General features: G+C 44.8%; 1 protein-coding gene across 5 annotated transcripts in view; it reads right to left on the bottom strand.

Moving 5' to 3' along the window:
* The window catches only part of LOC105917892 (glutamate receptor 2), a 104,257-nt gene that overhangs the window by 58,690 nt on the left and 19,566 nt on the right, over positions 1-26,001 (bottom strand). For all 5 annotated transcript variants that reach the window (XM_012852835.3, XM_021310769.2, XM_012852837.3 and 2 more), the window contains exons 3-13: positions 25,107-25,346; positions 20,746-20,867; positions 17,209-17,283; positions 16,691-16,744; positions 15,989-16,147; positions 15,686-15,853; positions 13,833-13,937; positions 13,625-13,732; positions 3,899-3,962; positions 3,346-3,488; positions 1,214-1,429 (exon numbers count right to left, since the gene is read on the bottom strand). In XM_012852835.3, the coding sequence (XP_012708289.1) occupies positions 1,214-1,429; positions 3,346-3,488; positions 3,899-3,962; positions 13,625-13,732; positions 13,833-13,937; positions 15,686-15,853; positions 15,989-16,147; positions 16,691-16,744; positions 17,209-17,283; positions 20,746-20,867; positions 25,107-25,346 (1,454 nt within the window). The remainder of the gene's footprint in view (positions 1-1,213; positions 1,430-3,345; positions 3,489-3,898; positions 3,963-13,624; positions 13,733-13,832; positions 13,938-15,685; positions 15,854-15,988; positions 16,148-16,690; positions 16,745-17,208; positions 17,284-20,745; positions 20,868-25,106; positions 25,347-26,001) is intronic.

Genomic DNA, 26,001 nt, shown 5'->3' with positions numbered 1-26,001 from the left:
TGTTCCCTACATAGGATCATCTTTAGTTCACAATCTGAACTATTTGTACTCATAAAACCCAAACTAACGAAGCTAGTTAAAAACACAAATTGAAATAAAAAAAAAAGTTCTATGTGTGAAAAGACATAATAGACCATTTTCAACGCTTTTTTGCAATTAGAACAACTATAGATAGAGATGGGCATGACAGCCAACATAGACACACAGGTCAAACCTAGACCGAACATTTATTTGTAAAAAGCAAATAACTTGAGATTTTGAGTTTCCCCAAAAAATGATGCTGAAACCTCGTATGTGGGGCGCAGGAGTTAGGGAGTTCATACTGAAATCCTAGAAATCCTGTGGCACTGACCCAGTCAGACCCTAAAACACATCCAGTAGTTTCATGTCAACCTGCCGGCAGCAGAGACGTTCACACGTCCTTTTATTCCAAGTCAAGTCTCCAGTCTTTTGCCCCAATTCAGAGTGAAGCCTCGAGTCTAAAACGCCTGAAATAAACATTTTCTCATCAAAGCCACGACATCTGGGTCACCTCTAACTCTGCATCGCTGTCAGTTAGGATTGCAAACCTGGACTGTTTGCCCTAAATGACCACGTGAACATTTTATTATTATTTCTTTATCTTTAAATATCAACAGTTTAGTTATTTTTTGTGACTGAAGTGTGATTTCAGTCAGAGTCTTGAACTTGAACCTCTGGCTGGCAGAGAGCAACATGCCAGCTACACAGTGACGGATCTGCTTGCTGATGATGGCCAGACATCTTTGTCAGCCAATCAGCAATGCTTAAAGGATGATATTTGGATGCTCAAAATGACTTAACATGCAATGTACTGATATCTAATACAACCAGGTAGGGGTGCTAAAACCTTAACAAATAATCAATGTAACTGGAAAATCTTCAACCAATTTGTGGCGTAAAGCATAATTTACTTTCTCAGGTTATTTTCTTACCCAGTATTACCCCAATGAGTCTAGGTAATATACAACTTTTTGCTGTAACTGTAATGAATAATTTATCAGTTCACTGAGTGTAATATATGATAAAATCACTGCTTATGGAATACCAGCAACTCATTTAAATTACAAATGCCATTTGAATCATTCGTAAAACCTATTTAAAGTTCTTCATCAGAATTAGGAAAGAATTTGTGTATGCTTTTTTTTTTTTTAAATGCATATTTTCACATTCAGAAAGCTACAGTCTGACTCACCAGAAACAGAACAACACTGACTCCAATGTAGGCAAAGACAATACACATCCAGATTTCATAGGCCAGTGGGTCCAGAAAGGAGAAAACTCCTGGTTTGGACTTCTGAGGCTTTTTGATCATGATGGAGATTCCCAGGGACATAAAGGGTTTGGAGAAATCAATCACCTCTTCCCGAACAAGAGTAATCGTCAGCGGAGCAACTGCTATGTCTGCTTTCTGTTGAAGAGGAAAATACAAATAATCAGTTAAAATATCTGACTCACTTGAATGAGACACCTGTTCTTCCATTCACTTTTCCCAAAACAAACATTTTGTTATGTAATGCTTTTGGTTTAAAGCCATTACCAGACATTGCATCCAAATTCAGGAGCTGCATCCATCAAGGACCCAGGCTACGTCCTCTGTAGGACACAGAGATCATGATGGCCAGAAGGGAGAGGCTGACATTGGGGTGAAATTAGACAATCTAGCCTTCACCAGATGTTCCCGCCTTTACCTCATCTTAACTGCTGTTGCCTAGCAACAGAGACCGGCTGAAGCAGCCTTTGCTGCCTTGCTGTGATGTAACCAGCCTACAAATGCAGCCTTGACAGGATACAGCACCTGAATTTGGACACAGCTAGAGTGAGTTCACCCCCAGTTTAGGCCCACTCCTGCAGCGTGGTCAATATGCTTTAGATGTAGTGCACTTTTAGATTTCTAAGTCCTTATTCCAACTTTTAATTTTTCTGACATGGAAGGATAGTTTTAGTTCCTGATAAAAAATGTACTGCACCCATAAATCATGTGCCTGAAGATAAATTAAGACCAAAACTATTCATACCCCTGACAGATTAAGATTTCAACATATTTTCATTCAATCAAGAAGTTTATTCCTGATAGGGAACGAGACACCCATCTCAAAAGATAATCAAACAAAGTAAAAGGAAAATCTATTTAGAAACAAATGTTTAAATTTTTACTGAATAGAATTTATTGGTTATGTAAAATCTCAGGCAGCTTTTCCAAAGTGCTGCTGCCTAGTCCTGACTAAGACCAGGAAAACTGATCATATCACACCAGTTATTGCATCACTGCACTGGCTTCCTGTTGATCAAATAATCAATCTTAAAATTATGCTATTGGCTTATAAAGCACTAAATGGTCCTGGGCTGAAAAACATTTCTGAGTTGCAAGTATGAACCATGCAGACCTCTCGGGTCTTCAGAGACCTGCTTACTCAGGTCTAGAACTAGACAAGGTGAGTCAGTATTTAGTGTCTATGCTCCTCAGCTCTGTAAAAACCTGACATGTGCAGAAACAGCAGTTTAAACCAGGTCTGAAAACCTTTTCATCAGAATATGACAATAAAAGGCCTGTTTGAAGAGGGAGATTAAAGACAAGATTCGGGTGTGATGTGTATTAAAAGGAAATTCCAATCTAAAGTGTAATTTGCCATGTCTGGATGTTAACATCTCTTTCTCCTTGTGTGTGCTTAGTTGTTGGTCCTGTGTGTCTCTGTGTTGCCCTGCAATAGACTGTAAAGCTGTCCAGGGTGAAACCCACCTCTTGCCCAATGACCATTAGACATGAGTTCTAGCCCCTCCCACAGCTGTGCAAAGACAGGTTAGAGATGACGGAAGGATGAATGAATTGATTTTCAATAATCAGTGGAAAAATCTTTATGATATTACAGGAATGAAACCCTTCTTATGATTGCTGAGCAGCTTTTGCATGTCTCCACTGAAATCTAGACAGTTTATCTTTGGTGATGAGTTCCAAGTCTTGGTGGTTGTAATGGATGGAGTCCTTCTCATGCTAATATTTGGCTCTCTACACAGATTCTTGAGCAGATAGAATTTTGGAGTCTGGAGGAGGCTAAAATGTTAGTTTTGGTTTCAGACAAAATAAAAACATTATCTTTAGATATTGGTGGACCGTGGCTGTAATGGAGGTGCCTAAACTTAAAGAATAAACCAGTTTTGTCTCTACACATAGCAGATAATGTAGCAAGAAAAAAAACCCTGAATCTTAAGGCACTTTGTGACTGAAAGATTGTTACATAATTTGTTCATACTTCTTCTGTTTACTCTATTAATAGCTGTATTACAATCTAATAACTCTAGATCTATATGTGTGAGTTTGCAGCTCACCCCGTACACCAACTCTCCAACCATTCCATTCCAGATCTTGGTCTCAGCATCTCTTGCTCCATATTTGCCATCTCCTACAATCCTAAGCTTGTAGCGAATACCACAGTGCTTTGCAATTTCTGCAGCCAGGTCAACACAGTAACCTAAAATAAAATAAAACAAAGACTCTGAAGACAAAAAAATGCTAAAATGCAACCATTTATCACAAACAGCCATGACTTGCAGTATACTACATGTTGGTGTCATAGCCTCTTTCACTTCCATGGATTTACATTTCAGCACACAAGAAAATGTGAGCTTCACATCTATGATTCTATTGTCATATATTTTCTTTGAAAACATGGACTAAAACTGAAAACAGCTTGAAATATAGTTGGATTTAAATTGGACCCGTTTGCTTTTTACAGAATCACTCCCCCAAAAATGCAGAATGAGGTGAGGGTAGACTATTTAGCTCTGAATAAATGTGCAATATGTGTTAAAGCAAACAATATGAATTAATGATTATGAAAACCCCCCCACAAAATCACATAACCCCCCGATGATGACATACCTTCATAGCGGTCATTGTCTTGAAACAGCTCAGCATTCTTTTTTAGCATCACATAAGGGGCTTCCTATAAGGACAAACAAAAATAATGATATATGCATTTCACATATAGGTATTGGTAGTTCATTGCTTTGCAAGTTCAAATGTCATAAGAACTAAACTTAGCATAAAAAGATAAAAAGTAGTGTACAGTTATTTATTTGTCCTTATATAGAATAATATTACTACATTTTATCATATCAATAAATCTTATACTGCTGGTAAGCCTATTAGGTTCTCCATAGATTTGTAAGAAAAATGAATTTATAAGTTGAGCAGGATATTTGATCCAGTGGGTTGCTCCCAAATCTCCTTAAAACAGCTTATTTTTCTATTGATTCTCGTTCCGAGCTTCTGGTCCCGTTTCTGGGTGCCGCTAGACAAGGACCAGATTGGCACCTGGTTACCAGCACTGGAGAGCATGGACCATTTTCCAGGGGTCAGCTGATGTTTGCTCGAAATCAGCTGTGTTTGACTGATTTGGATAGGGCTGGTGTTCCTTAAAAACGAAGTGGTCAAAGAGAAGATGGTACAGCTCTTGTAGGGTCAAAGTGTGGTGATAACATGGGGAATGCTATGCCAATTATTGCAATGATAGTTTAGCAGCTTTTGGTGGCGGCAGTGTGATGGTATGGCATTTCCAGTTATTCAAACTTCAGTCATCCGATCCGATAAAAGGCATCAAAACAGAATCAACAGTAAAATAAGCCGAATGACACTGGCAGAGAGAACTGGCAAGTACTGGTGAACCCTCAAATGCATTGTCCTTACAAACGTGTCACCGTTTAAGAGACAATAAATGACCTTTACAATGGGATAGGACTAATAGCCACAAAGCATTGTTACAACGAAAAAAGTAAAAACAAAATTCCAAATTTTTGTATTAAGTTTATTTGAAATCTTAGTTCATAGTGTTAGTTCTTTTTTTTCCCCCCATTTTTTTCTTAATAGTGTTAGTTCTATTGTTATCGGGCTATACTTTGATCTCTAATGGCAAGAAAATAAGAAATTAAACAATATCTTTTCTCTAAGCTGGTGATGCTTTCCTTCTACAGACACCTGAATGCTTGGATACCGGTGCTTTTTGTACAGCATACATAAAACTGGGTGTACTGGACCAATCTGGTTTATTATTAAAGTTTCAATAGGTGTGGCAAATATTTTGCCATACATAAGATCAGTCTTGAAATGAAAAAAGATTTAAAGTAAAGGCAGCAAACATTGTATCGATAAAAGACCACCGTTAACAGCATGAATTGACAGCAAGAACAAAGGAGGCAATTAGACAACATTCAACTGTAAAAAAAATTTCACTTTCTTGTAATGATCAGAATTAGGGGACCCAGAATTCCACCAGACCAGCAGAGGTTCAGATGAGTATTTTTATTAACAAAAATCAAAAACAGGGAAAAAGCCAAACAAACACCGTCAAACCCAAAAGATGGCAGAAAAACAAACCTTCCAGCAGGACAGGTAAAAATATGGACGGACAGGCAGAACAGGATGGCTCAGGTTACTGGAGAAAACAGGGTCAAAAATCCAAAAGCAAAACATACAAAGAATGTTGCAGGAGACGACTCACCCATAAACTCAACAAGACGACCTGGCACTGATGTCTGGTCTCAACTGTTTATATGGAGGAGGAAGCAGGTGGAACCAGTCAGAGATGATTGCAACAGGGGTGGAGTAATGCAGGTGTGCAGAGTGGGTAATTAGACCAGACATCAGTGCAGAAGATCAAAACAAGAAATAAACCAGAAACCAAAGCTAACAGGACAAGTGGACAGAAACCACACCAAACTTACTGAGAAACAAAATCACTCTAAAGTAAAAACCTAAAACAGAAAATAAAGCTAAGACTAAGACAGATGACAAAACAAGATAAACTAAACAGTAAATAAAACCCCAGACAGGACACAAACTCAAAGCAAGCAGAGAACCTAAAGCAGGAGAGGAATATGACTCAAAAATAAAACCAGAACATTACAGAGCCCCCCCCTCAAGGGCGGATTCTAGACGCCCTCCAACGTCTACGGGAGTCCAGAGAAAACCAAAACCCTAAGTCAAACCGGGTGGGTGGAGGGGGCTAAAGGCTGGAGGGCCAGAGTCTGAAGAAAAAGTAAATAATAATATCCAACACAAGTCCTAAAACAGAACACAACCCTCTAAGGGCGAATCCAAAAAACAAACAGAAAACATTTTGAAAACAGTCCAAAGAAACAAAAGTCTGGTGGGCGTCCCGGAGGACGGCCCAGGCGAGACAGGATCTCCGGCGGTCGTCCCCGGCGTGACAGGATCTCCGGCGGGCGGCCCCGGCGTGACAGGATCCTCCGGCGGGCGGCCCCGGCGTGACAGGATCTCCGGCGGGCGGCCCCGCGTGAACAGGATCTCCGGCGGGCGGCCCCGGCGTGACAGGATCTCCGGCGGGCGGCCAGGAGGCCGTCGGCGGAACAGGAACCTCAGGGCCCATCGGCGCGACCTGGAGAGAGAGAAAATAGAACCTGGCGCCGGACTACAGGCTGAGGAGGGCGCCGGACTACAGGCTGAGGAGGGCGCCGGACTACAGGCTGAGGGAGGCGCCGGACTACAGGCTAAAGGCGGCGGCGCATGGTTACAGGCGACTGAAGAGGGAGCCTGGCTACAGGCGACTGAAGGGGAAGCCTGGCTACAGGCGACTGAAGGGGAAGCCTGGCTACAGGCGACTGAAGGGGAAGCCTGGCTACAGGCGACTGAAGGGGAAGCCTGGCTACAGGCGACTGAAGGGGAAGCCTGGCTACAGGCGACTGAAGGGGAAGCCTGGCTACAGGCGGACTGAAGGGGAAGCCTGGCTACAGGCGACTGAAGGGGAAGCCTGGCTACAGGCGACTGAAGGGGAAGCCTGGCTACAGGCGACTGAAGGGGAAGCCTGGCTACAGGCGACTGAAGGGGAAGCCTGGCTACAGGCGACTGAAGGGGAAGCCTGGCTACAGGCGACTGAAGGGGAAGCCTGGCTACAGGCGACTGAAGGGGAAGCCTGGCTACAGGCGACTGAAGGGGAAGCCTGGCTACAGGCGACTGAAGGGAAGCCTGGCTACAGGCGACTGAAGGGGAAGCCTGGCTACAGGCGACTGAAGGGGAAGCCTGGCTACAGGCGGCTGATGAGGCCTGGCTGCAGGCTGCTGATGAGGCCTGGCTGCAGGCTGCTGATGAGGCCTGGCTGCAGGCTGCTGTCAGTCCCTTGAACAAAAAGAGTCTTGTGATTAGTCTTTGGAGAGGGTCCGGGAGAGTGACAGCCAGTAACGCCTCTCGCAGAGCTGGCTGTCAACCAGAGCAACCAGGGACTGAGGCTTCAGAAAGGCGTTGAGAGGATCAAAATCTCTAGGGGGGCCCCGGGTGTTGGGCCCTCTCCCGAGGCCCGGGGTACCCGAAGGACAAAGCGTCCAGCTGGGTTTCCACCTCCTGGACCAGTGGTAACCCCCCCTGGGTTCCCACTTCACAGCTCGGCGACGGACCCTCCTGGGTTCCAACGTCGCAGGATGGCGACGGACCCTCCTGGGTTCCAACGTCGCAGGATGGCGACGGACCCTCCTGGGTTCCAACGTCGCAGGATGGCGACGGACCCTCCTGGGTTCCAACGTCGCAAGTTGGCGACGGACCCTCCTGGGTTCCAACGTCGCAAGTCTCCAGGACCCCTTCTTGGGGTTTGAGCAGAGGCAGGTCCTCCTGGACCCCCTCGTTGGGCTTGAGCAGAGGCAAGTCCTCCTGGACCCCCTCGTTGGGCTTGACAGGGGCCGAGGCGTCGGCCGGACCCTCGGGGACAGATTCAGGGGCCGAGGCGTCGGCCGGACCCTCGGGGACCGATTCAGGGGCCGAGGCGTCGGCCGGACCCTCGGGGACCGATTCAGGGGCCGAGGCGTCGGCCCGGAACCCTCGGGGACCGATTCAGGGGCCGAGGCGTCGGCCGGACCCTCGGGGACCGATTCAGGGGCCGAGGCGTCGGCCGGACCCTCGGGGACCGATTCAGGGGCCGAGGCGTCGGCCGGACCCTCGGGGACAGATTCAGGGGCCGAGGAGTCGGCCGGACCCTCGGGGACAGATTCAGGGGCCGAGGCGTCGGCCGGACCCTCGGGGACAGATTCAGGGGCCGAGGCGTCGGCCGGACCCTCGGGGACAGATTCAGGGGCCGAGGCGTCGGCCGGACCCTCGGGGACAGATTCAGGGGCCGAGGCGTCGGCCGGACCCTCAGGAGCAGATTTCGGTCGGCTGTAGAATGCTTCGAGGGCTGACCTGTAATGCCCCTCCACCTCCTTAATTTCTGCTCCAGCTCCTCTGAATACTTGGCGAATAAGGCCTCCCTGAGACGCTTGATTATGGGGGCAAAAGTTCTTATCTTGTCCTCCAAAGAAGCGTAATCTTCGTCTGAGGCACCACCAGGGGAAGCTGTGGGCGACCCAACTCCAGGAAGGAGAGAGCTTCGGTCTGCCGAACAGGAAGAGGAAGCCGGACCAGCAGAAGCAGGGACATTGACCGAGGTCTCAACCTGACCCACTGCTCGCCGGCGTTTGCGGCGGCGAGGCGACAGCAAAAAAGCGCTGCTGCCCTGGAGGTGGCGTCTGGGACCAAACCCGGGAGGGCAGACCACCAGTCTGGAACCCTCAAAAGATGCCCCCTGGATTTCAGCTCTGCAGGGGACAGAGCTCCGGGATTGTAGTTGACTCATCTTGAGAAAAAAAAAATAAAAAATAAAAAATGGGGAAAAAGCAAAAAGAGAAACGTGCTGGTCTGGCGATGGATCCTAAATCTTTGGCCAGGTCGTAATGTAATGATCAGAATTAGGGGACCCAGAATTCCACCAGACCAGCAGAGGTTCAGATGAGTATTTTTATTAACAAAAATCAAAAACAGGGAAAAAGCCAAACAAACACCGTCAAACCCAAAAGATGGCAGAAAAACAAACCTTCCAGCAGGACAGGTAAAAATATGGACGGACAGGCAGAACAGGATGGCTCAGGTTACTGGAGAAAAACAGGGTCAAAAATCCAAAAGCAAAACATACAAAGAATGTTGCAGGAGACGACTCACCCATAAACTCAACAAGACGACCTGGCACTGATGTCTGGTCTCAACTGTTTATATGGAGGAGGAAGCAGGTGGAACCAGTCAGAGATGATTGCAACAGGGGTGGAGTAATGCAGGTGTGCAGAGTGGGTAATTAGACCAGACATCAGTGCAGAAGATCAAAACAAGAAATAAACCAGAAACCAAAGCTAACAGGACAAGTGGACAGAAACCACACCAAACTTACTGAGAAACAAAATCACTCTAAAGTAAAAACCTAAAACAGAAAATAAAGCTAAGACTAAGACAGATGACAAAACAAGATAAACTAAACAGTAAATAAAACCCCAGACAGGACACAAACTCAAAGCAAGCAGAGAACCTAAAGCAGGAGAGGAATATGACTCAAAAATAAAACCAGAACATTACAGAGCCCCCCCCTCAAGGGCGGATTCTAGACGCCCTCCAACGTCTACGGGAGTCCAGAGAAAACCAAAACCCTAAGTCAAACCGGGTGGGTGGAGGGGGCTAAAGGCTGGAGGGCCAGAGTCTGAAGAAAAAGTAAATAATAATATCCAACACAAGTCCTAAAACAGAACACAACCCTCTAAGGGCGAATCCAAAAAACAAACAGAAAACATTTTGAAAACAGTCCAAAGAAACAAAAGTCTGGTGGGCGTCCCGGAGGACGGCCCAGGCGAGACAGGATCTCCGGCGGTCGTCCCCGGCGTGACAGGATCTCCGGCGGGCGGCCCCGGCGTGACAGGATCTCCGGCGGGCGGCCCCGGCGTGACAGGATCTCCGGCGGGCGGCCCCGGCGTGACAGGATCTCCGGCGGGCGGCCCCGGCGTGACAGGATCTCCGGCGGGCGGCCAGGAGGCCGTCGGCGGAACAGGAACCTCAGGGCCCATCGGCGCGACCTGGAGAGAGAGAAAATAGAACCTGGCGCCGGACTACAGGCTGAGGAGGGCGCCGGACTACAGGCTGAGGAGGGCGCCGGACTACAGGCTGAGGGAGGCGCCGGACTACAGGCTAAAGGCGGCGGCGCATGGTTACAGGCGACTGAAGAGGGAGCCTGGCTACAGGCGACTGAAGGGGAAGCCTGGCTACAGGCGACTGAAGGGGAAGCCTGGCTACAGGCGACTGAAGGGGAAGCCTGGCTACAGGCGACTGAAGGGGAAGCCTGGCTACAGGCGACTGAAGGGGAAGCCTGGCTACAGGCGACTGAAGGGGAAGCCTGGCTACAGGCGACTGAAGGGGAAGCCTGGCTACAGGCGACTGAAGGGGAAGCCTGGCTACAGGCGACTGAAGGGGAAGCCTGGCTACAGGCGACTGAAGGGGAAGCCTGGCTACAGGCGACTGAAGGGGAAGCCTGGCTACAGGCGACTGAAGGGGAAGCCTGGCTACAGGCGACTGAAGGGGAAGCCTGGCTACAGGCGACTGAAGGGGAAGCCTGGCTACAGGCGACTGAAGGGGAAGCCTGGCTACAGGCGACTGAAGGGGAAGCCTGGCTACAGGCGACTGAAGGGGAAGCCTGGCTACAGGCGACTGAAGGGGAAGCCTGGCTACAGGCGACTGAAGGGGAAGCCTGGCTACAGGCGGCTGATGAGGCCTGGCTGCAGGCTGCTGATGAGGCCTGGCTGCAGGCTGCTGATGAGGCCTGGCTGCAGGCTGCTGTCAGTCCCTTGAACAAAAAGAGTCTTGTGATTAGTCTTTGGAGAGGGTCCGGGAGTGACAGCCAGTAACGCCTCTCGCAGAGCTGGCTGTCAACCAGAGCAACCAGGGACTGAGGCTTCAGAAAGGCGTTGAGAGGATCAAAATCTCTAGGGGGCCCCGGGTGTTGGGCCCTCTCCCGAGGCCCGGGGTACCCGAAGGACAAAGCGTCCAGCTGGGTTTCCACCTCCTGGACCAGTGGTAACCCCCCCTGGGTTCCCACTTCACAGCTCGGCGACGGACCCTCCTGGGTTCCAACGTCGCAGGATGGCGACGGACCCTCCTGGGTTCCAACGTCGCAGGATGGCGACGGACCCTCCTGGGTTCCAACGTCGCAGGATGGCGACGGACCCTCCTGGGTTCCAACGTCGCAGGATGGCGACGGACCCTCCTGGGTTCCAACGTCGCAAGTTGGCGACGGACCCTCCTGGGTTCCAACGTCGCAAGTCTCCAGGACCCCTTCTTGGGGTTTGAGCAGAGGCAGGTCCTCCTGGACCCCCTCGTTGGGCTTGAGCAGAGGCAAGTCCTCCTGGACCCCCTCGTTGGGCTTGACAGGGGCCGAGGCGTCGGCCGGACCCTCGGGGACCGATTCAGGGGCCGAGGCGTCGGCCGGACCCTCGGGGACCGATTCAGGGGCCGAGGCGTCGGCCGGACCCTCGGGGACCGATTCAGGGGCCGAGGCGTCGGCCGGACCCTCGGGGACCGATTCAGGGGCCGAGGCGTCGGCCGGACCCTCGGGGACCGATTCAGGGGCCGAGGCGTCGGCCGGACCCTCGGGGACCGATTCAGGGGCCGAGGCGTCGGCCGGACCCTCGGGGACCGATTCAGGGGCCGAGGCGTCGGCCGGACCCTCGGGGACAGATTCAGGGGCCGAGGAGTCGGCCGGACCCTCGGGGACAGATTCAGGGGCCGAGGCGTCGGCCGGACCCTCGGGGACAGATTCAGGGGCCGAGGCGTCGGCCGGACCCTCGGGGACAGATTCAGGGGCCGAGGCGTCGGCCGGACCCTCGGGGACAGATTCAGGGGCCGAGGCGTCGGCCGGACCCTCAGGAGCAGATTTCGGTCGGCTGTAGAATGCTTCGAGGGCTGACCTGTAATGCCCCTCCACCTCCTTTAATTTCTGCTCCAGCTCCTCTGAATACTTGGCGAATAAGGCCTCCCTGAGACGCTTGATTATGGGGGCAAAAGTTCTTATCTTGTCCTCCAAAGAAGCGTAATCTTCGTCTGAGGCACCACCAGGGGAAGCTGTGGGCGACCCAACTCCAGGAAGGAGAGAGCTTCGGTCTGCCGAACAGGAAGAGGAAGCCGGACCAGCAGAAGCAGGGACATTGACCGAGGTCTCAACCTGACCCACTGCTCGCCGGCGTTTGCGGCGGCGAGGCGACAGCAAAAAAGCGCTGCTGCCCTGGAGGTGGCGTCTGGGACCAAACCCGGGAGGGCAGACCACCAGTCTGGAACCCTCAAAAGATGCCCCCTGGATTTCAGCTCTGCAGGGGACAGAGCTCCGGGATTGTAGTTGACTCATCTTGAGAAAAAAAAAATAAAAAATAAAAAATGGGGAAAAAGCAAAAAGAGAAACGTGCTGGTCTGGCGATGGATCCTAAATCTTTGGCCAGGTCGTAATGTAATGATCAGAATTAGGGGACCCAGAATTCCACCAGACCAGCAGAGGTTCAGATGAGTATTTTTATTAACAAAAATCAAAAACAGGGAAAAAGCCAAACAAACACCGTCAAACCCAAAAGATGGCAGAAAAACAAACCTTCCAGCAGGACAGGTAAAAATATGGACGGACAGGCAGAACAGGATGGCTCAGGTTACTGGAGAAAACAGGGTCAAAAATCCAAAAGCAAAACATACAAAGAATGTTGCAGGAGACGACTCACCCATAAACTCAACAAGACGACCTGGCACTGATGTCTGGTCTCAACTGTTTATATGGAGGAGGAAGCAGGTGGAACCAGTCAGAGATGATTGCAACAGGGGTGGAGTAATGCAGGTGTGCAGAGTGGGTAATTAGACCAGACATCAGTGCAGAAGATCAAAACAAGAAATAAACCAGAAACCAAAGCTAACAGGACAAGTGGACAGAAACCACACCAAACTTACTGAGAAACAAAATCACTCTAAAGTAAAAACCTAAAACAGAAAATAAAGCTAAGACTAAGACAGATGACAAAACAAGATAAACTAAACAGTAAATAAAACCCCAGACAGGACACAAACTCAAAGCAAGCAGAGAACCTAAAGCAGGAGAGGAATATGACTCAAAAATAAAACCAGAACATTACATTTCTACATTAAGTTGTTGTATTAAAGGTCTACATCACTGTGAATTTTGCTTGTTTTTGTGTCTCAAAATACCAGATTACAGTAAGTAAATTATGAACTCTTCTCTGCAGAACTGGAATATAAACCTGGCGTGATGGAGCAGAACACATCTACAACATGCATGCAGCCACTAAGGGCCACTCAGATTACTGAACCCATTTCAAATCCAAATTAATATTGTGTAATGTTGCCACGGGGAACAGTTTAAGTTCAGTAAACAAAAAACAGCCTAAATACTCTTACCTAGATGTGTTTGAAACCCATGACCCCGTTATTTGTATCTTTATATTGACCGGTTAAATATTTAGTACTGGTAACATGTTTGGAAATAAATGGCAATTAAGTGGCTATTATTTGAGAGGATGCCACATCATGTCTAAACATCAAAAATAATAGTAGCCCATAGATGGTCTGTTAAAAAACAAAAGGACTTTGATCTTCTGAGGATTTCAAAATTGTTTTCAGCTTTCAAATACAACATTATAAATAGCATATATATAGGAGTAGAGTAGTTTTCATAATTGGCTAAACTTGATTGCTGTCTATTTGAGGAGCAGATACATACAGGTTTAATCTCATGGTAACTAAGTCAGTGTGATCATGCGTTACCAGTATAGTTGTAACGATGACAGTCTTGTTTTCCATTCCCATTGTGTCATTATTATACATCTCTGACTTTGTCAGCACCATCTTATCCACCTCATTCCAATAGCCGATCTGAGAGCACAGATAACAAAATGGTTATTTCAGCCTCTCTAAACACATTGCACACACACAGAGGCAAACTGCCTGTATGACTACATTCTCCTTCAGTTACCTTTAAAGGTCCATTGTTCTTAAGCTCCATGATTGTAACTGAGTAGTTGATCCTCTTCCCATACTGGTCAAACTGAATGTTTCCAGTTAAACCATCTACACGTACCTGAAGACATAAGCATAGATAGAGCTATTATCTATACAAATGCACTCAGCAGTTTCCACAACACAGAGGACAGCCGATTACAAAATCAGATTATTCAATTCCCTTACTTATTCTGAAGCCACTGCTAAAACAAATAAAAGGAAAGAAAAATGTATTATCGTCACAAACTGAAAGCAAATATTTAACTTCTTGCTGCAAACATTTAACCAGGCAAGCCAGATTAATAATGTTGTACTCTCCATTCTCTACATTATCAATCTGGGGATGCTGCCTTCGAATCCGTTTGGAGAAAGGAGGGACATTCAGCAGAACTCTCTGAGCTGATTGGGTGACGTGTCACCTAGTCCCGCCTTCTGCGCTGCCAAGTTTATTTTGGTTCAACTGTGGGCTCGGCGGCTCCAGCTTTTGTCATAGCTGGTATGTCCCACCTTAAACCATAATACTGCAACGTGATTGGCCTGAACCGTTTCAGTTTGCTCCGGAATGGGTGAGGCAGGAGTGGGACAAGATGGATTCTTGTCTGTTTATGAACCCACAAATACTGCGAGAATTCAGCCTGCAGGCAAGCTTAGCATACATTGAATGATAGAAAGCACAAAACTGTTAGAACCAGAAAGCTTGGAAATCTTGAAAGTATGAAACATAAATAAAATTAAAATGAGGCTTTGCATTCGCTTTCAAAACAGATAAGTAATTTTAAAACACATGTTCCGGACACAAAAAGAGACTGTTAGCTTGACGCCCTCCAAAAGCAGGATGATTATCTGTGACAGAACTATTTTGAAGTTTTTATGGGCATATACAGAAAATTGATTATTTTAATGACTTAAAAGACAATTCTAACAAGAATTTAGCAAATGGATGTCTGACTGCTTGTTGGCAACAGAAAACAAGGAAGCAAGCACTTTGCTAAAAATGATCATCTCCGCAGGAAATGTGGCTGAGCTCTACCAAAAACAGCCAGCTTGCTAGACAGCCCAGCACAGTTAATTTTCAACAGTTAGCTCTGAGTGTTTATGGGGTAAGTAAATGCTTTGTTTACCGTAGTGTTTGTTTATATGGGTGCTCTGTTATCACAAAACAGCTGCTGATTTGCAGGTTGTCAATAGCTGCTGTCTCCTGCATGTTCATCAAAGATAATTAGCTGCAGCACTGACTCATTTTTCTTTGTGTCTGAGCCAAATGACGGAGAAAAAAGCCGACTGCAGATGTGGCCTGGGTAGTTAGACCTCCCTTCTACCCACTTCTGTGTAGCCTTAGCTCAAAGTCACATTGTTCTAAACTGCACTCTGGGTTAACCACAGAAATCAATTCAAGTCCTCCATAGAGTGATATATGCATGTTAAGCTTAACCAAGCCATTGCTTTTGCTCAGACCCTTAAACCATCTGCTGTCCATGCAAACAACTGTAACTGCTTTCTTGTCAATGAGATGAGATAGGATGAGACTTTTCCTTTCTGTTTTTGCAGAGTGTAGTGAGTTTTATGGGTGTGGGTGGGAGTTAAACTTCTCAAGGGGTCTTGAGAGGAACAGAAACATGTTTTGCAGATGTAAAAGACAAACTGTGAAATTCTGCAGTTGTATGAAATGTTGCATCTCGACCCCACCCCCACCTCGCATAACTTCTTAAAAAATTACATTTACCAAAAAAGGGAGTTTTTGATAATAAAAAAAAAAATCCAGACATTATTTTGGTCTTACACATAGACATGACATGGCAAGGCAAAGCAGCATCCGTCCATAATTACCTGTTTAAGGGCCCGTTCAATCTCCACGCCCTGTGCCCAAGGTACTGCTGGATTAGCTAGGCAGTCCCCGCTGTTACCACGACGGCTCATGTCTATTCTCTGCTTGTGCAGGAAGCGAAATGCCTCAGTCATCACATGGACTGCATCATAGGTGAGGGCTGAAGTGTACTGAAAGAGAATAAAAATCTGTGTTGTTGGCACTCACAGGATAGTATTTGGTGTTTATGTGACAGGTGTAGCACAGTTTGGCAATCTGGAGGGATCTGCCTGTGATAGTGTTCTTATTGGACGGCTGCTTCTTACTCTTATTCTTGAATCAGCTCCAGGATACTCTTTCTCTTCCAAAGCTTCCCACCTTTGGTCAAACTTTGCCACCACAGGATCATCAAAGTCAACTATCTGAAATCCAGAAACATTTGCACCTCCGTACTGGATTTTAGAGAGGTCACCATCCAGAAATCCCTGGAAGAACAGAAACATTATTTTGGATTGTCTGTCGTGTCTATTAACTGCACTGGAACTCACATTTACCAACATACGTTAAAAAATTTATAATAATCAATAGCTGCCTTCTTATATTTGTCAGATGAAAAAAAAAGTTATCGAAACTCCACCTCTAAACTGATGTTGTGAGTTCTCGGTCAGCTCTATTTATCGCCTTAATGAGAGAGAAACCTTTAATATATTCTTCCCAGTCAAAAGCAAGAACGTTGGCTATTTTTGTTATTTTTTTTAATAATTCATTGAAAACAAACAAAGCCATGACTTAGCAGCAGAGGAGTGCCACCCTTTTTGCAAGGTGGCGCTATTATGAAACTGATCTTTGCAACCACCTGCAAGGCCTATGCTTATTTTCGATCATACCAGTTAGCCCTGGATGATCTTTATGCTTTAACCGCTTGTTTTTGTAAATGTGTCATTTTAAAAAGACTGATTCTAGAAAGAATTAAAAATGTGCCCCTTTGGCAAAGGCAGTCTGTTGCAAGAGGCAGGGCAGTGACTCACTAAGTTTGCGATGATGTAGTGGTGTCCCTTCACATGTCTGCCTATAGTGATCACCTGATGGGGACAGAGAAAAGTCTTTATTAACAACAAGGAAAAGGTTTAGTAAAACTCTGAGGGAAGGTTGTTTACAATTTATACAGAAGTTCTGCTCAGATTTTACATCGGCCATTATCTGCGTCTAATATGAGCTTGGAGAGAGAAAAAAACATTCCTTTAGACTCTAAACACTCTCTTAGAGAGTTTACCTTGTTTTATGTGGTGTTTACAACAGTTTCTCCTTTACTTTATATGTTATTATATGAGTGAAGAAATAAGAGCCCAAATTATAAACAAGCACCAGTGTGCCAAACCTTTACACCCTTATCTAAACACACTAACTACTAAACCTGTGTAGGAGCCCTATATATAATCCATAGCACTGACTAATTTAGTTGAGCTTTAAATGGAAACAGAAAGTTTTCTCTAACAGATACTTAGATTACTACTAGGAGGAGAGGATTAATTAGATTAAACTCCACCTGCTCCATAATATCTTTGACTTTATCTTGTTCGCAGTCCAGGATGATGCGTCGCTCTTTACGGATTTCCAAGTCCTGCAAAACACATAAGAGGGTGTATTCAGAACACGTCCGATATATAGTGGGTGATGGGGGGGCTCTGGTCGGATGGCCCGTACGCCCCCCCTCTTTGGGGGGCCTGGTCCGGGGGGCGCCTGGTCCGGGGGCGGGGCCGGGGGTCGGGCACAGGCAGTCGTATTGTTGAATTGTGGTGACCCCCCCCCCCCCCCCCCCCCCACTTGGGTTTTTTGGATGTGAATGCTATGTGGGAATGTGTGTAAAGCGTCCTTTTTATTTATTTATTTTTTATTTTATTTATTTATTTTATTTATTTATTTTTTTTTTTTTTTGGTGTCTGTGTGTGGCGAGTGGGGCACAAGGGAGGGATGGTGTGAATGAGTGTTTTTTTTTTTTTTTTTTCCAGGTTTGGGTTCGGTCCGCTCCCTCTCCCAAGATCATCTCAAGTCTCCGCTAGGTGCGGAGCCCATCCCCCCACGTCCTGCCCTCCTCCGCTGCGTTGGCGGGCGCCTTGACCCTCTGGCGCATTGACGGTCCTCGGGTTTGGGGCGGGTTCCCGGGTGGGCGCCGGCCCATTCCCGGCGGTGGCTTCGCGGGGCCTGGCCCCCCGGGGGGCGGCCGGGGCCCCTGCCGCGGGGGCGGGGCGCCCCTGGGGCCTCTGGCCCCCAGGGCCCATGGCCAGGACCACTTCAGCGCAGCTTGCTGCCGGCGGAGCCCACGGGCTCGTCCCCGCGGCTCTTGGGGGCGTCGGCATTGCGGTGGCTGGGGGATTTCCTCGGGGTCGTCTCTCCTCTTTCCTCAGGGGGGGGTTGTACATTTCCTGTGAAGGCCCCTCTCGGGCGCACTGCTTTGGGGGCCCCTTTGGGAGTCCGGGGTTATGGGTCCCCTGACCCCTGCCTCTGTGCTCGGGGAAGGTGGGTCTTCGGTTCTCCACAATCACTATCAAGCCATTTCCTTCTGGATAATTTTCACCTAAACTAGTGCACTCTCACAATCTCCCACAGGTGCTGGGTCCCAGGTATTAAATGTTCACTTATATACAGAAAGGCTATAATTTATTTACTTTCTTTTACTTTCTTTTTTAGGTATCACATTACACATGTCAGCTTAAATAATAATACATATGATTTAGCAATGGTATCAAGGTGTTACACGATTGTATCTGTTGCTTTATGTCTGTTGGTTGTGCTGTTCTTTTTGCATCTCTCTTTCCAGGTGATGGAGCAGACAGAGGAAGTTTTATCATTCTCTTCCTTTTATGTCTTCTTTCTTTCACCTCTTCTTTCTCTTTTTTTTCTCTTCTTGTTTTTCTTTTACTCTCCTACTTTCCCATTGTAGTGTCCATATAATTTGAAATTCTCCCTGCAGGAATCACAATAAAGCTATTTACACGCACAAATCAAGCGGAGCATTATGGCGAAAGCTGTTTGCTCCACTTGTGAAAGTAAAATCTGTCGAGCTCTATTTGGCATTAAGATATCAATTTTTATTGCCACATTGCTAGACACATTCTTTAAAAAGACAGATGCTGTATTCCACAGTCACAGTGACATTACTCCCTGACCCATATCAGTTACCGACTGTGGGAGGAAAGCTTCCGCAGACAGTTCATCTAAGCACAAGTTCATTCAAAAGATTTAGCCTGTTGTTTATATTGGCAGTGTTGGCTGCTGTTGCTCACATGTATTTCTAATCACTTGCAAAGAGCAGACTTTCAGTGCTGTCAGGAAACATATTTTCACCTACTTTCACTGGGCAAATCCGCCCCTCGTCCTCATTTTTAACATGTCACTATAATTATGTCACGCTCTCTTTCAGAGCATCTTCAGAGGCTCTCTCCTCCTCCGCGTCTCCTTCTCATCGTGGCTCTCACTATTCCAGCCATCTCCTAAGTATGTCACTACCTGGAGTCTTCACACACTCTGTCAGTTTCACAGGAAGGATAAGGTCAATGATACTGTATGCAGATTTCCACAAAATCGTAGAAGTGAATGATTAAAAAAATCTACATACTGGCTCAGTCCCACCACTATTAACGCTTCATTACACTGATTCTGCAGCTGCATGGTGACTCCTCAGTGGAAACTAACATCGCATTGACTGTCTCAAGGTTTTTGAGATATGACTGAATTAATGAGTATTTACATTTATCGTCTTCCCCAAAGCAGCAGTGTTGTCTGCGATCAGCCTTAAAGGGTCATGTTCCTGTAAGAGTTTTCCAAGACTTTTACAACAAGGTTATTTTAGCTGAGTAACCTGACCTGAACAACGCTCACTGAGGTGACATTAGAAAATGGGTTATTCAGAGGTAAATAGCTGCTATAACGCAACACCCTATTTGGAAATGTTTTGGCAAGTGTATTCATACTTTAAAATTTCCACGGCAAAATACTTTTTCTTGTATTTCTTATCTATTCTTGGCTAACTTTAACATTTATATAGACACTTTGAAACTGAGCGCAAATGATCAAGCTGGAAAAGCTTTCCTATAACCTCATGTACAAAATGTTTCCAACCTTCATATTATATTACTATCTTTGTAATACTCCACTTTAAATGAGTGACCAATATTCCCCAATACTTTAATAAAACAAATATGTTCTTCCCTGAGCATCACATACGTAAGCTGAAGCAAAGTTTTTATTGACATCAGTATGATTTGCTTATGTTGCGTTGTTTTGTACAGATTCAACCTGGTAGATTATTAAAAGAATAAAATGTGTGTCCCAATGCACTGATTTTCAGTCAGAACCTCACACTTTTATTACTTTTTAACAGCAACAGCAGAAATGCATGAAGGTATCAGCAGTTTTAAAGTAATAAAGTAAATTAAAATACATAAAAAACTAAAATAGCAAAACCAGATTCCACATTATAGACATTTTCAGCAGAAAACTACAGTATCACACTGCAAGAAAATTAGTGAATGGGATATAGTTTTTGAGGGACATACAATTCTGGGCCTAGAAGTTTAAATGATGAACTTGGAGAATACTGGCTAACAAAGCCGAAATATATGGGTTAAAAACTTGGTGCTAATTATCCATGTAACAAAACATCCTTGGGCAAGAAACCAACCTTTTATACAATAGAGAACCTGAATACATGTTAAGAAACACGTTGTGGAAGTATGTTGTAGTAGCTTTAAAAAAGGTCGAACAGTGGTCTGCAGACGTACAACTAGTAACTGCCCCAAGCCAACAAATATTGCATCAAAATCAAAGTTTAAAATAAAATTTGTTAATGTTTGCATCACACCAAAACCCCCTAAATCCTTGGCTGTTGCCTTAAACACCAGTTTCCTTCCCTTCTCCAGGTGTAAGACAACGGATGAGGAGTAGGGCATGCCTACACATTTCACCAGTTCATCACAGAGAAAACCTCAGGTTAACAGACAATACCTCAGTGGGTTCCTAGACTGCATGAAAGAATCATTACACAACGGGAGAACATGTATATCCTGCAATCCAGTACTGGTACCTGAAAGAGGGAGCGGTAGGCTTCATCTTTTCTCTCATCTTTCAGGTCTCCTACATTTATGGCTGTTACAACCCACTTTTTCTCTGCTGCAGTGTCCAGTATCACCTGAAGAGTAGAAAGACCTACAAACAGACACAAAGAATAGAATAATTTAGACCCAGTCCTTATTCCTACATTTAAAAAATATTAATTGGCATCTCCAGGGTTCAACTCGTTAGGAAGAGTTCTGAAACATTTCAACGGGGCTTCACAGCCAGCTCCAACCAATCAGAGCACCATAATATGAGAAGAGGAAAATTTGACTTTATAATATGGAAGGAAACACTGATTATTTTTGTTTCCTATTAAACCTATCACATTGAGATGTAGTTCTCATGTTCCATGTGTAGGTTAAACCAGTGGATAAACATGTAAGTACATCCCTGTTAGACAGAACACGTTATGAATATTTTCTTTTATCACAACTGATGAAGTGTGGTAAAAGTGAGGCTGAGTTAAAAGGTATACAATCTTTTTTTGGCTTTGGGTTCTGGGGAGATCATCTTATCTATTGGTTGTCCCACATGCCAATCATTGTGACCTGTTCACTTAATGCCAATGTGCGTGCTCATTCCTTGTTAGTTTCCTCTTGCTGTGCATGCTCCGTTCTAGTGTTTATGTTAGCTTCCATATTAGCCCCTCATTATAGCTTCTCTCAAATACTTTGAAAATGGCTGAGAGTCACAAGAATCAAACTGTCATACAAGTTTATGAGAAGAAGAGGAAGCCCTCCGAAGAAAGAAATAAGACCAGAGTGGATTTGGGAGCTTTTTTTTACGCAATCCCCCTGAGGACTGGAAGAGATGGTAAGATGGTTTTGTGCATGCACAGTTATTCAAAAAGGGACTTGGGAGTTTCTAAACAACGTTTCCAGAAAAATCATCCACTATACATTTAATCTTTAATTTGTAATCACTTCAAACATTTTCAAACTAAAGCATGTCTAAACATTAAAGACGTTTGTACTGACTGTGGACTTCAGAAAACCTAATGGACCAGAACCAGCGCATGTCATGAGTCCCCAAACAATCATGACTGTGGAAACTTGACTGTGGACTTGAAGCAACATGGATCCTGTGCCTCTCCACTGGTGTGGGACCAGGTCTGAGCGGTGGATCTTGATGCACTGACTCCAGCCTCAGTCCACTCATTGTGAAGCTCCCCCAAATTCTTGAATAGATTTTGCTTCACAATCCTCTCAAGGCTGTGGTTCTCCCTGTTGCTTTTGCTCCTTTTCTTGCCACATTTTCCTTCTACTCTACTTTCTGTGAATATGCTTCAATCTAGCACTCTGTCAACCACCAGCTTCTTAAGCAATGGTGTTCTGTGGCTTCCTCTACTTGTGGAGGGTGTCTGAGACTCTCTTCTGGACCTCTGTCCAGTCCGAAGTTTTCACTATGATTGTGTAGGCCATAATATGACCACCGCATAACATTTATACATTAAAAATGTTATTTCCTAAAAATTGGTGTATTAAAATCTGAGACATTGAATGTTGGGGTTTCCTTATCTGTAACCTAAAAAAAAAAATCAAGTTTACTAGAAATAAAGGTATAATGTATAATTAATCTATAATATATACAACTTTCACTTTCTAAAATAAGTGACAAAAAATATTCTATATTTTTTGAGAGGTACCAGTAATTCTGGGTTTGTTTGCACCTTTGTCCTTTAACCAGGAGAACTTTACTGTATTTGGCACCCACAACACTCAATAACATTACAGACTGCTCAGAAATATAAACCTTCAGTTCTATTTTAAAGGCCACAAATCTTGAAGACACATTCAGGTCAGAACTAGACAGATATTTTGAAAAACTCTGAAATGTTTTTTTTTTCCTTTTGCTAATGCACATATACTGCCAGAATGGCAGATAGTACAAGTCTAAGCACTTTAAAGACAGAGATTTAGGAATCTGCCACCTGCAGTTATCCTTTCTTGTGCATGTGCAGAAAACTAAAGAAAGGCTTTTGAGCAACAAGGATTTGTGTGTGACATACACAGACAAATCAGTAATCTGACTCTGCACAGAAAAGGCCTCCCCAGCCACTACTTAAACTGAAGACCTTTTCCTGTAAGGGGACAGGGCTAACCACCAGACCACTGACATCCCTGAAGGGAAATAAATCGTTACTTCGACTAAATAATTAATGTGCCAGCTTTCAAGTGTCCTGTTGGTGGGTTTTTGTTAAGACGGATCTTTACAGGCTGACAAGTGGTAAGAGAGTCAAATCAGAGAGGCTCTATCCTGTGTTCCCAGGAGTATGAGCATGTGTCTGCTAGTCTGTGCTTCAGCCTAGGTTCCTCCCGCCTTGTGTTAAAATGTGTGAGGACAGGACAGAACAGCTGATGATGTTAGTGAAAAAAAAAGAGTGTAGTTTCTATACTGCATGGTCTGTACAGAAAATGCATGGACTGCAAATAATTTATAGGTTAAAAGCTTGGAGTGGTCAAAAAAGCAGAACATCTCTGATCAGGAATCTGCTGAGGTCATCTGTTCATTCAGTCCAGTGCTACTGCTGGACCCAGCACCGATGATGCCTGTTTAAATCTTCTGACTCATTCACCTGAAACTACTGGTGGAAAAACTGATCATAGAGCTGTTATTTGAGCCTCAGTGAAACTGACACAGTTTATTGTCCTGATGCCTCCTTCCTTTGGGGAGTCCCATCTCTCAACAGAGATGATGTGTTGTAGACAGGCAACAGCGCCAAAAACACCAAAAACAACACTCTCCTTTTCATTCAGTATCAACCTTGTTTCTGCCCGGCGTAAGAAAATAATTGGTGACACCTTCCCAGCCGGATATTTTGTGATTTAAATCTTAGTTGGGCTGACCATTTGCTGTTAAGGTCGCATGTTCTTCATCTACATGCCAGATTTTCTTTAGCTACTCTCATTTCTTTCCTCTGAAAATGAGACTTACTTTAGAGCTCAAATGTTTGAAGGATAAGTTTGTCAAAATCCACAAATGCGTAACTGGAAAAATTAAAGTCCTAAATATGTGGCTTGAGTTGGATCAGAGTGTATTTAGAGTTTATCTGTATTTATGCTTTATATGTGCAGTGTACATCTACAGTTTTTAAATGTTTTGAGCAAAATTTCTATTCACAGAAGGTTTTTAGTTTTGTCTAAAACAGGTGTCACCAACATGATGCCCGCAGGCCATATGTAGCCCTGAAGACCACATGTGGCGCCCACTAGCCACTAGCCAATAGCCGCCAGTGAGCTGCATCTAAAACTTTATTTTATTCTGTTACTCTTCTTGCTTAATCACACTTGCATTTATATACATTTAAAAATTACAACACCTATAACAACGCATGAATTTTTTAAAAATTTTTCATAAAATTAAGTTGAACTTTGACTCTTCTAGTTCAAAAGGTCAGTACTGGTAATCCTTCGTATGACACAACAGCAATGAAGTAGCTCTCAGTTTCAAAAAGGTTGGTGACCCCTGAGATTAAACACCCACAGCTATTATGTACACTCACAGGACACTTTATTAGGGACACTTGTTAAATTGCTTATTAACATGAACACCACATCTGCCCATCAGATGGTATTAACAGTGCATTTAGGCATCTGGACACGATGGACACAACCTGTTGAAGTTCTAAGTGAGCATCAGGATGGGGAAGAAAGGGGATTCAAGAAACACTGAACTTGGCCTGGTTGTTGGTCCCAGACAGCTTGGCCTGAGTGTTTCAGAAGATACTGATGTGCTGGTGGTTCTCACTCTCAATAATTACTCTGGTTTACAGAAATGGCCTGAAAAAGAGAAAATATTCTGTTCCAGTTCCAAAGTACTCCTTGGTTTCAGAGGTCTGAAAATAATGGATGCACGTGGACCAATCTACAGCAACTGTGGAATGCTATCATGTCAATGTTTCATCTTTGAAGAAGGTTTTAAACCTATGCCACAAAGAATCAAGGCAACTCCTCGGGTAAAAGGGGTTCCATTGCATTACTGCCAAGGTGTCCCTAATAAAGTGGCCAGTGAGTACCGATGGCCTTCACTAGACTTTTGTGCACGAAAGTTACTGCTGTGTTGCATATGGAGAATTCATTGGAGAAGAGTTATTTTTCTGTATTTAGTTTTTTTTCTGTAAGACCTCGCTGTCACATTAGCTTTAGTTTTGCTAAAATTAAAATCTAATTTAGATTTTAATTTCTTGTGCACTCAGGCTGATCAGGACGTTTTTGGCCTAAATCATTAAGCTGATCTCTTTTTGCGTTATTACATAAAAAAAAAAAAGAAACATGGGTACACTACGAAGCATCAACATGAACATAAAAATGATATTGTGAATCATCTTACCTCTGTCACTGTCATACAGATAGGCAAACTTTTCCCACTTGTAGTATTCCACTAATGAAACTAGGGGCCCCTTGATGTCTGGCCTCATTTGCAAGACAAACTGATTCATTCCTTCTGCTGGGAAAGACGGTGTGATGAAGGAGACATGGAGTGTCTCACAAAAGGATGTGATAGTGTTGACCGACTTCTTGTCATAGAAGCCAAAAATGGCGTAGACGCCCCGGGAGAACTGAGAACAGACTAGAAAAAAGAGAAAAAGAGAATGAATGAACATTTTAAACAGACAAGTTAACACAGCAGAGTGAAAGAAACCACAAGAGCAAATTTAAAGATTTAATTTTATTTGAAATGTCCAAGGAACTAACTATATTTGCTGCTGAGTGCTGTGATAATACACTGCCAGAAAAAATAGTCACAACCTGCATTTAACAAAACAAATAGATAAGAGCCTCTCATTGGACAATTATTAGATGGATTATCATGTTTCAGTTGATACAAATTATTTAACCCTAACTGATGCAGTGATCTACTCCTCAGTTACTTTGAAAAATAAACATAATCAATCACTTAATGTGGATGGCATTAAGTTGCCATCTGGTGATAAAGTAAAAAAACCTAGGTGTTATTTTTTACAAAGACATGTCATACCATATTAAACAGTTTTTTAGGGTTTCCTCTTTCTCCTCCAGAATATTGCCAAAATTACAGATATCCTGTCCAGGATTGGTGCTGAAAAACAATTCTACGTATTTTTTACTTTAAGGCTGGACTATTGTAATACTGTACTATGAGGAAGTCCACAAAATGCAGTTCAAAGCCTTCAGCTGATCCAAAATGCTGCAGCAAGAGTTCTGAGAGATCTTATGAGAGATCATAGGTCTCCTGTTTTAGCTTC

This window comes from Fundulus heteroclitus, chromosome 5, assembly GCF_011125445.2.
Source record: "Fundulus heteroclitus isolate FHET01 chromosome 5, MU-UCD_Fhet_4.1, whole genome shotgun sequence".
NCBI lineage: Eukaryota > Metazoa > Chordata > Actinopteri > Cyprinodontiformes > Fundulidae > Fundulus > Fundulus heteroclitus.
This window is presented reverse-complemented; position numbering and strand designations above follow the sequence as displayed.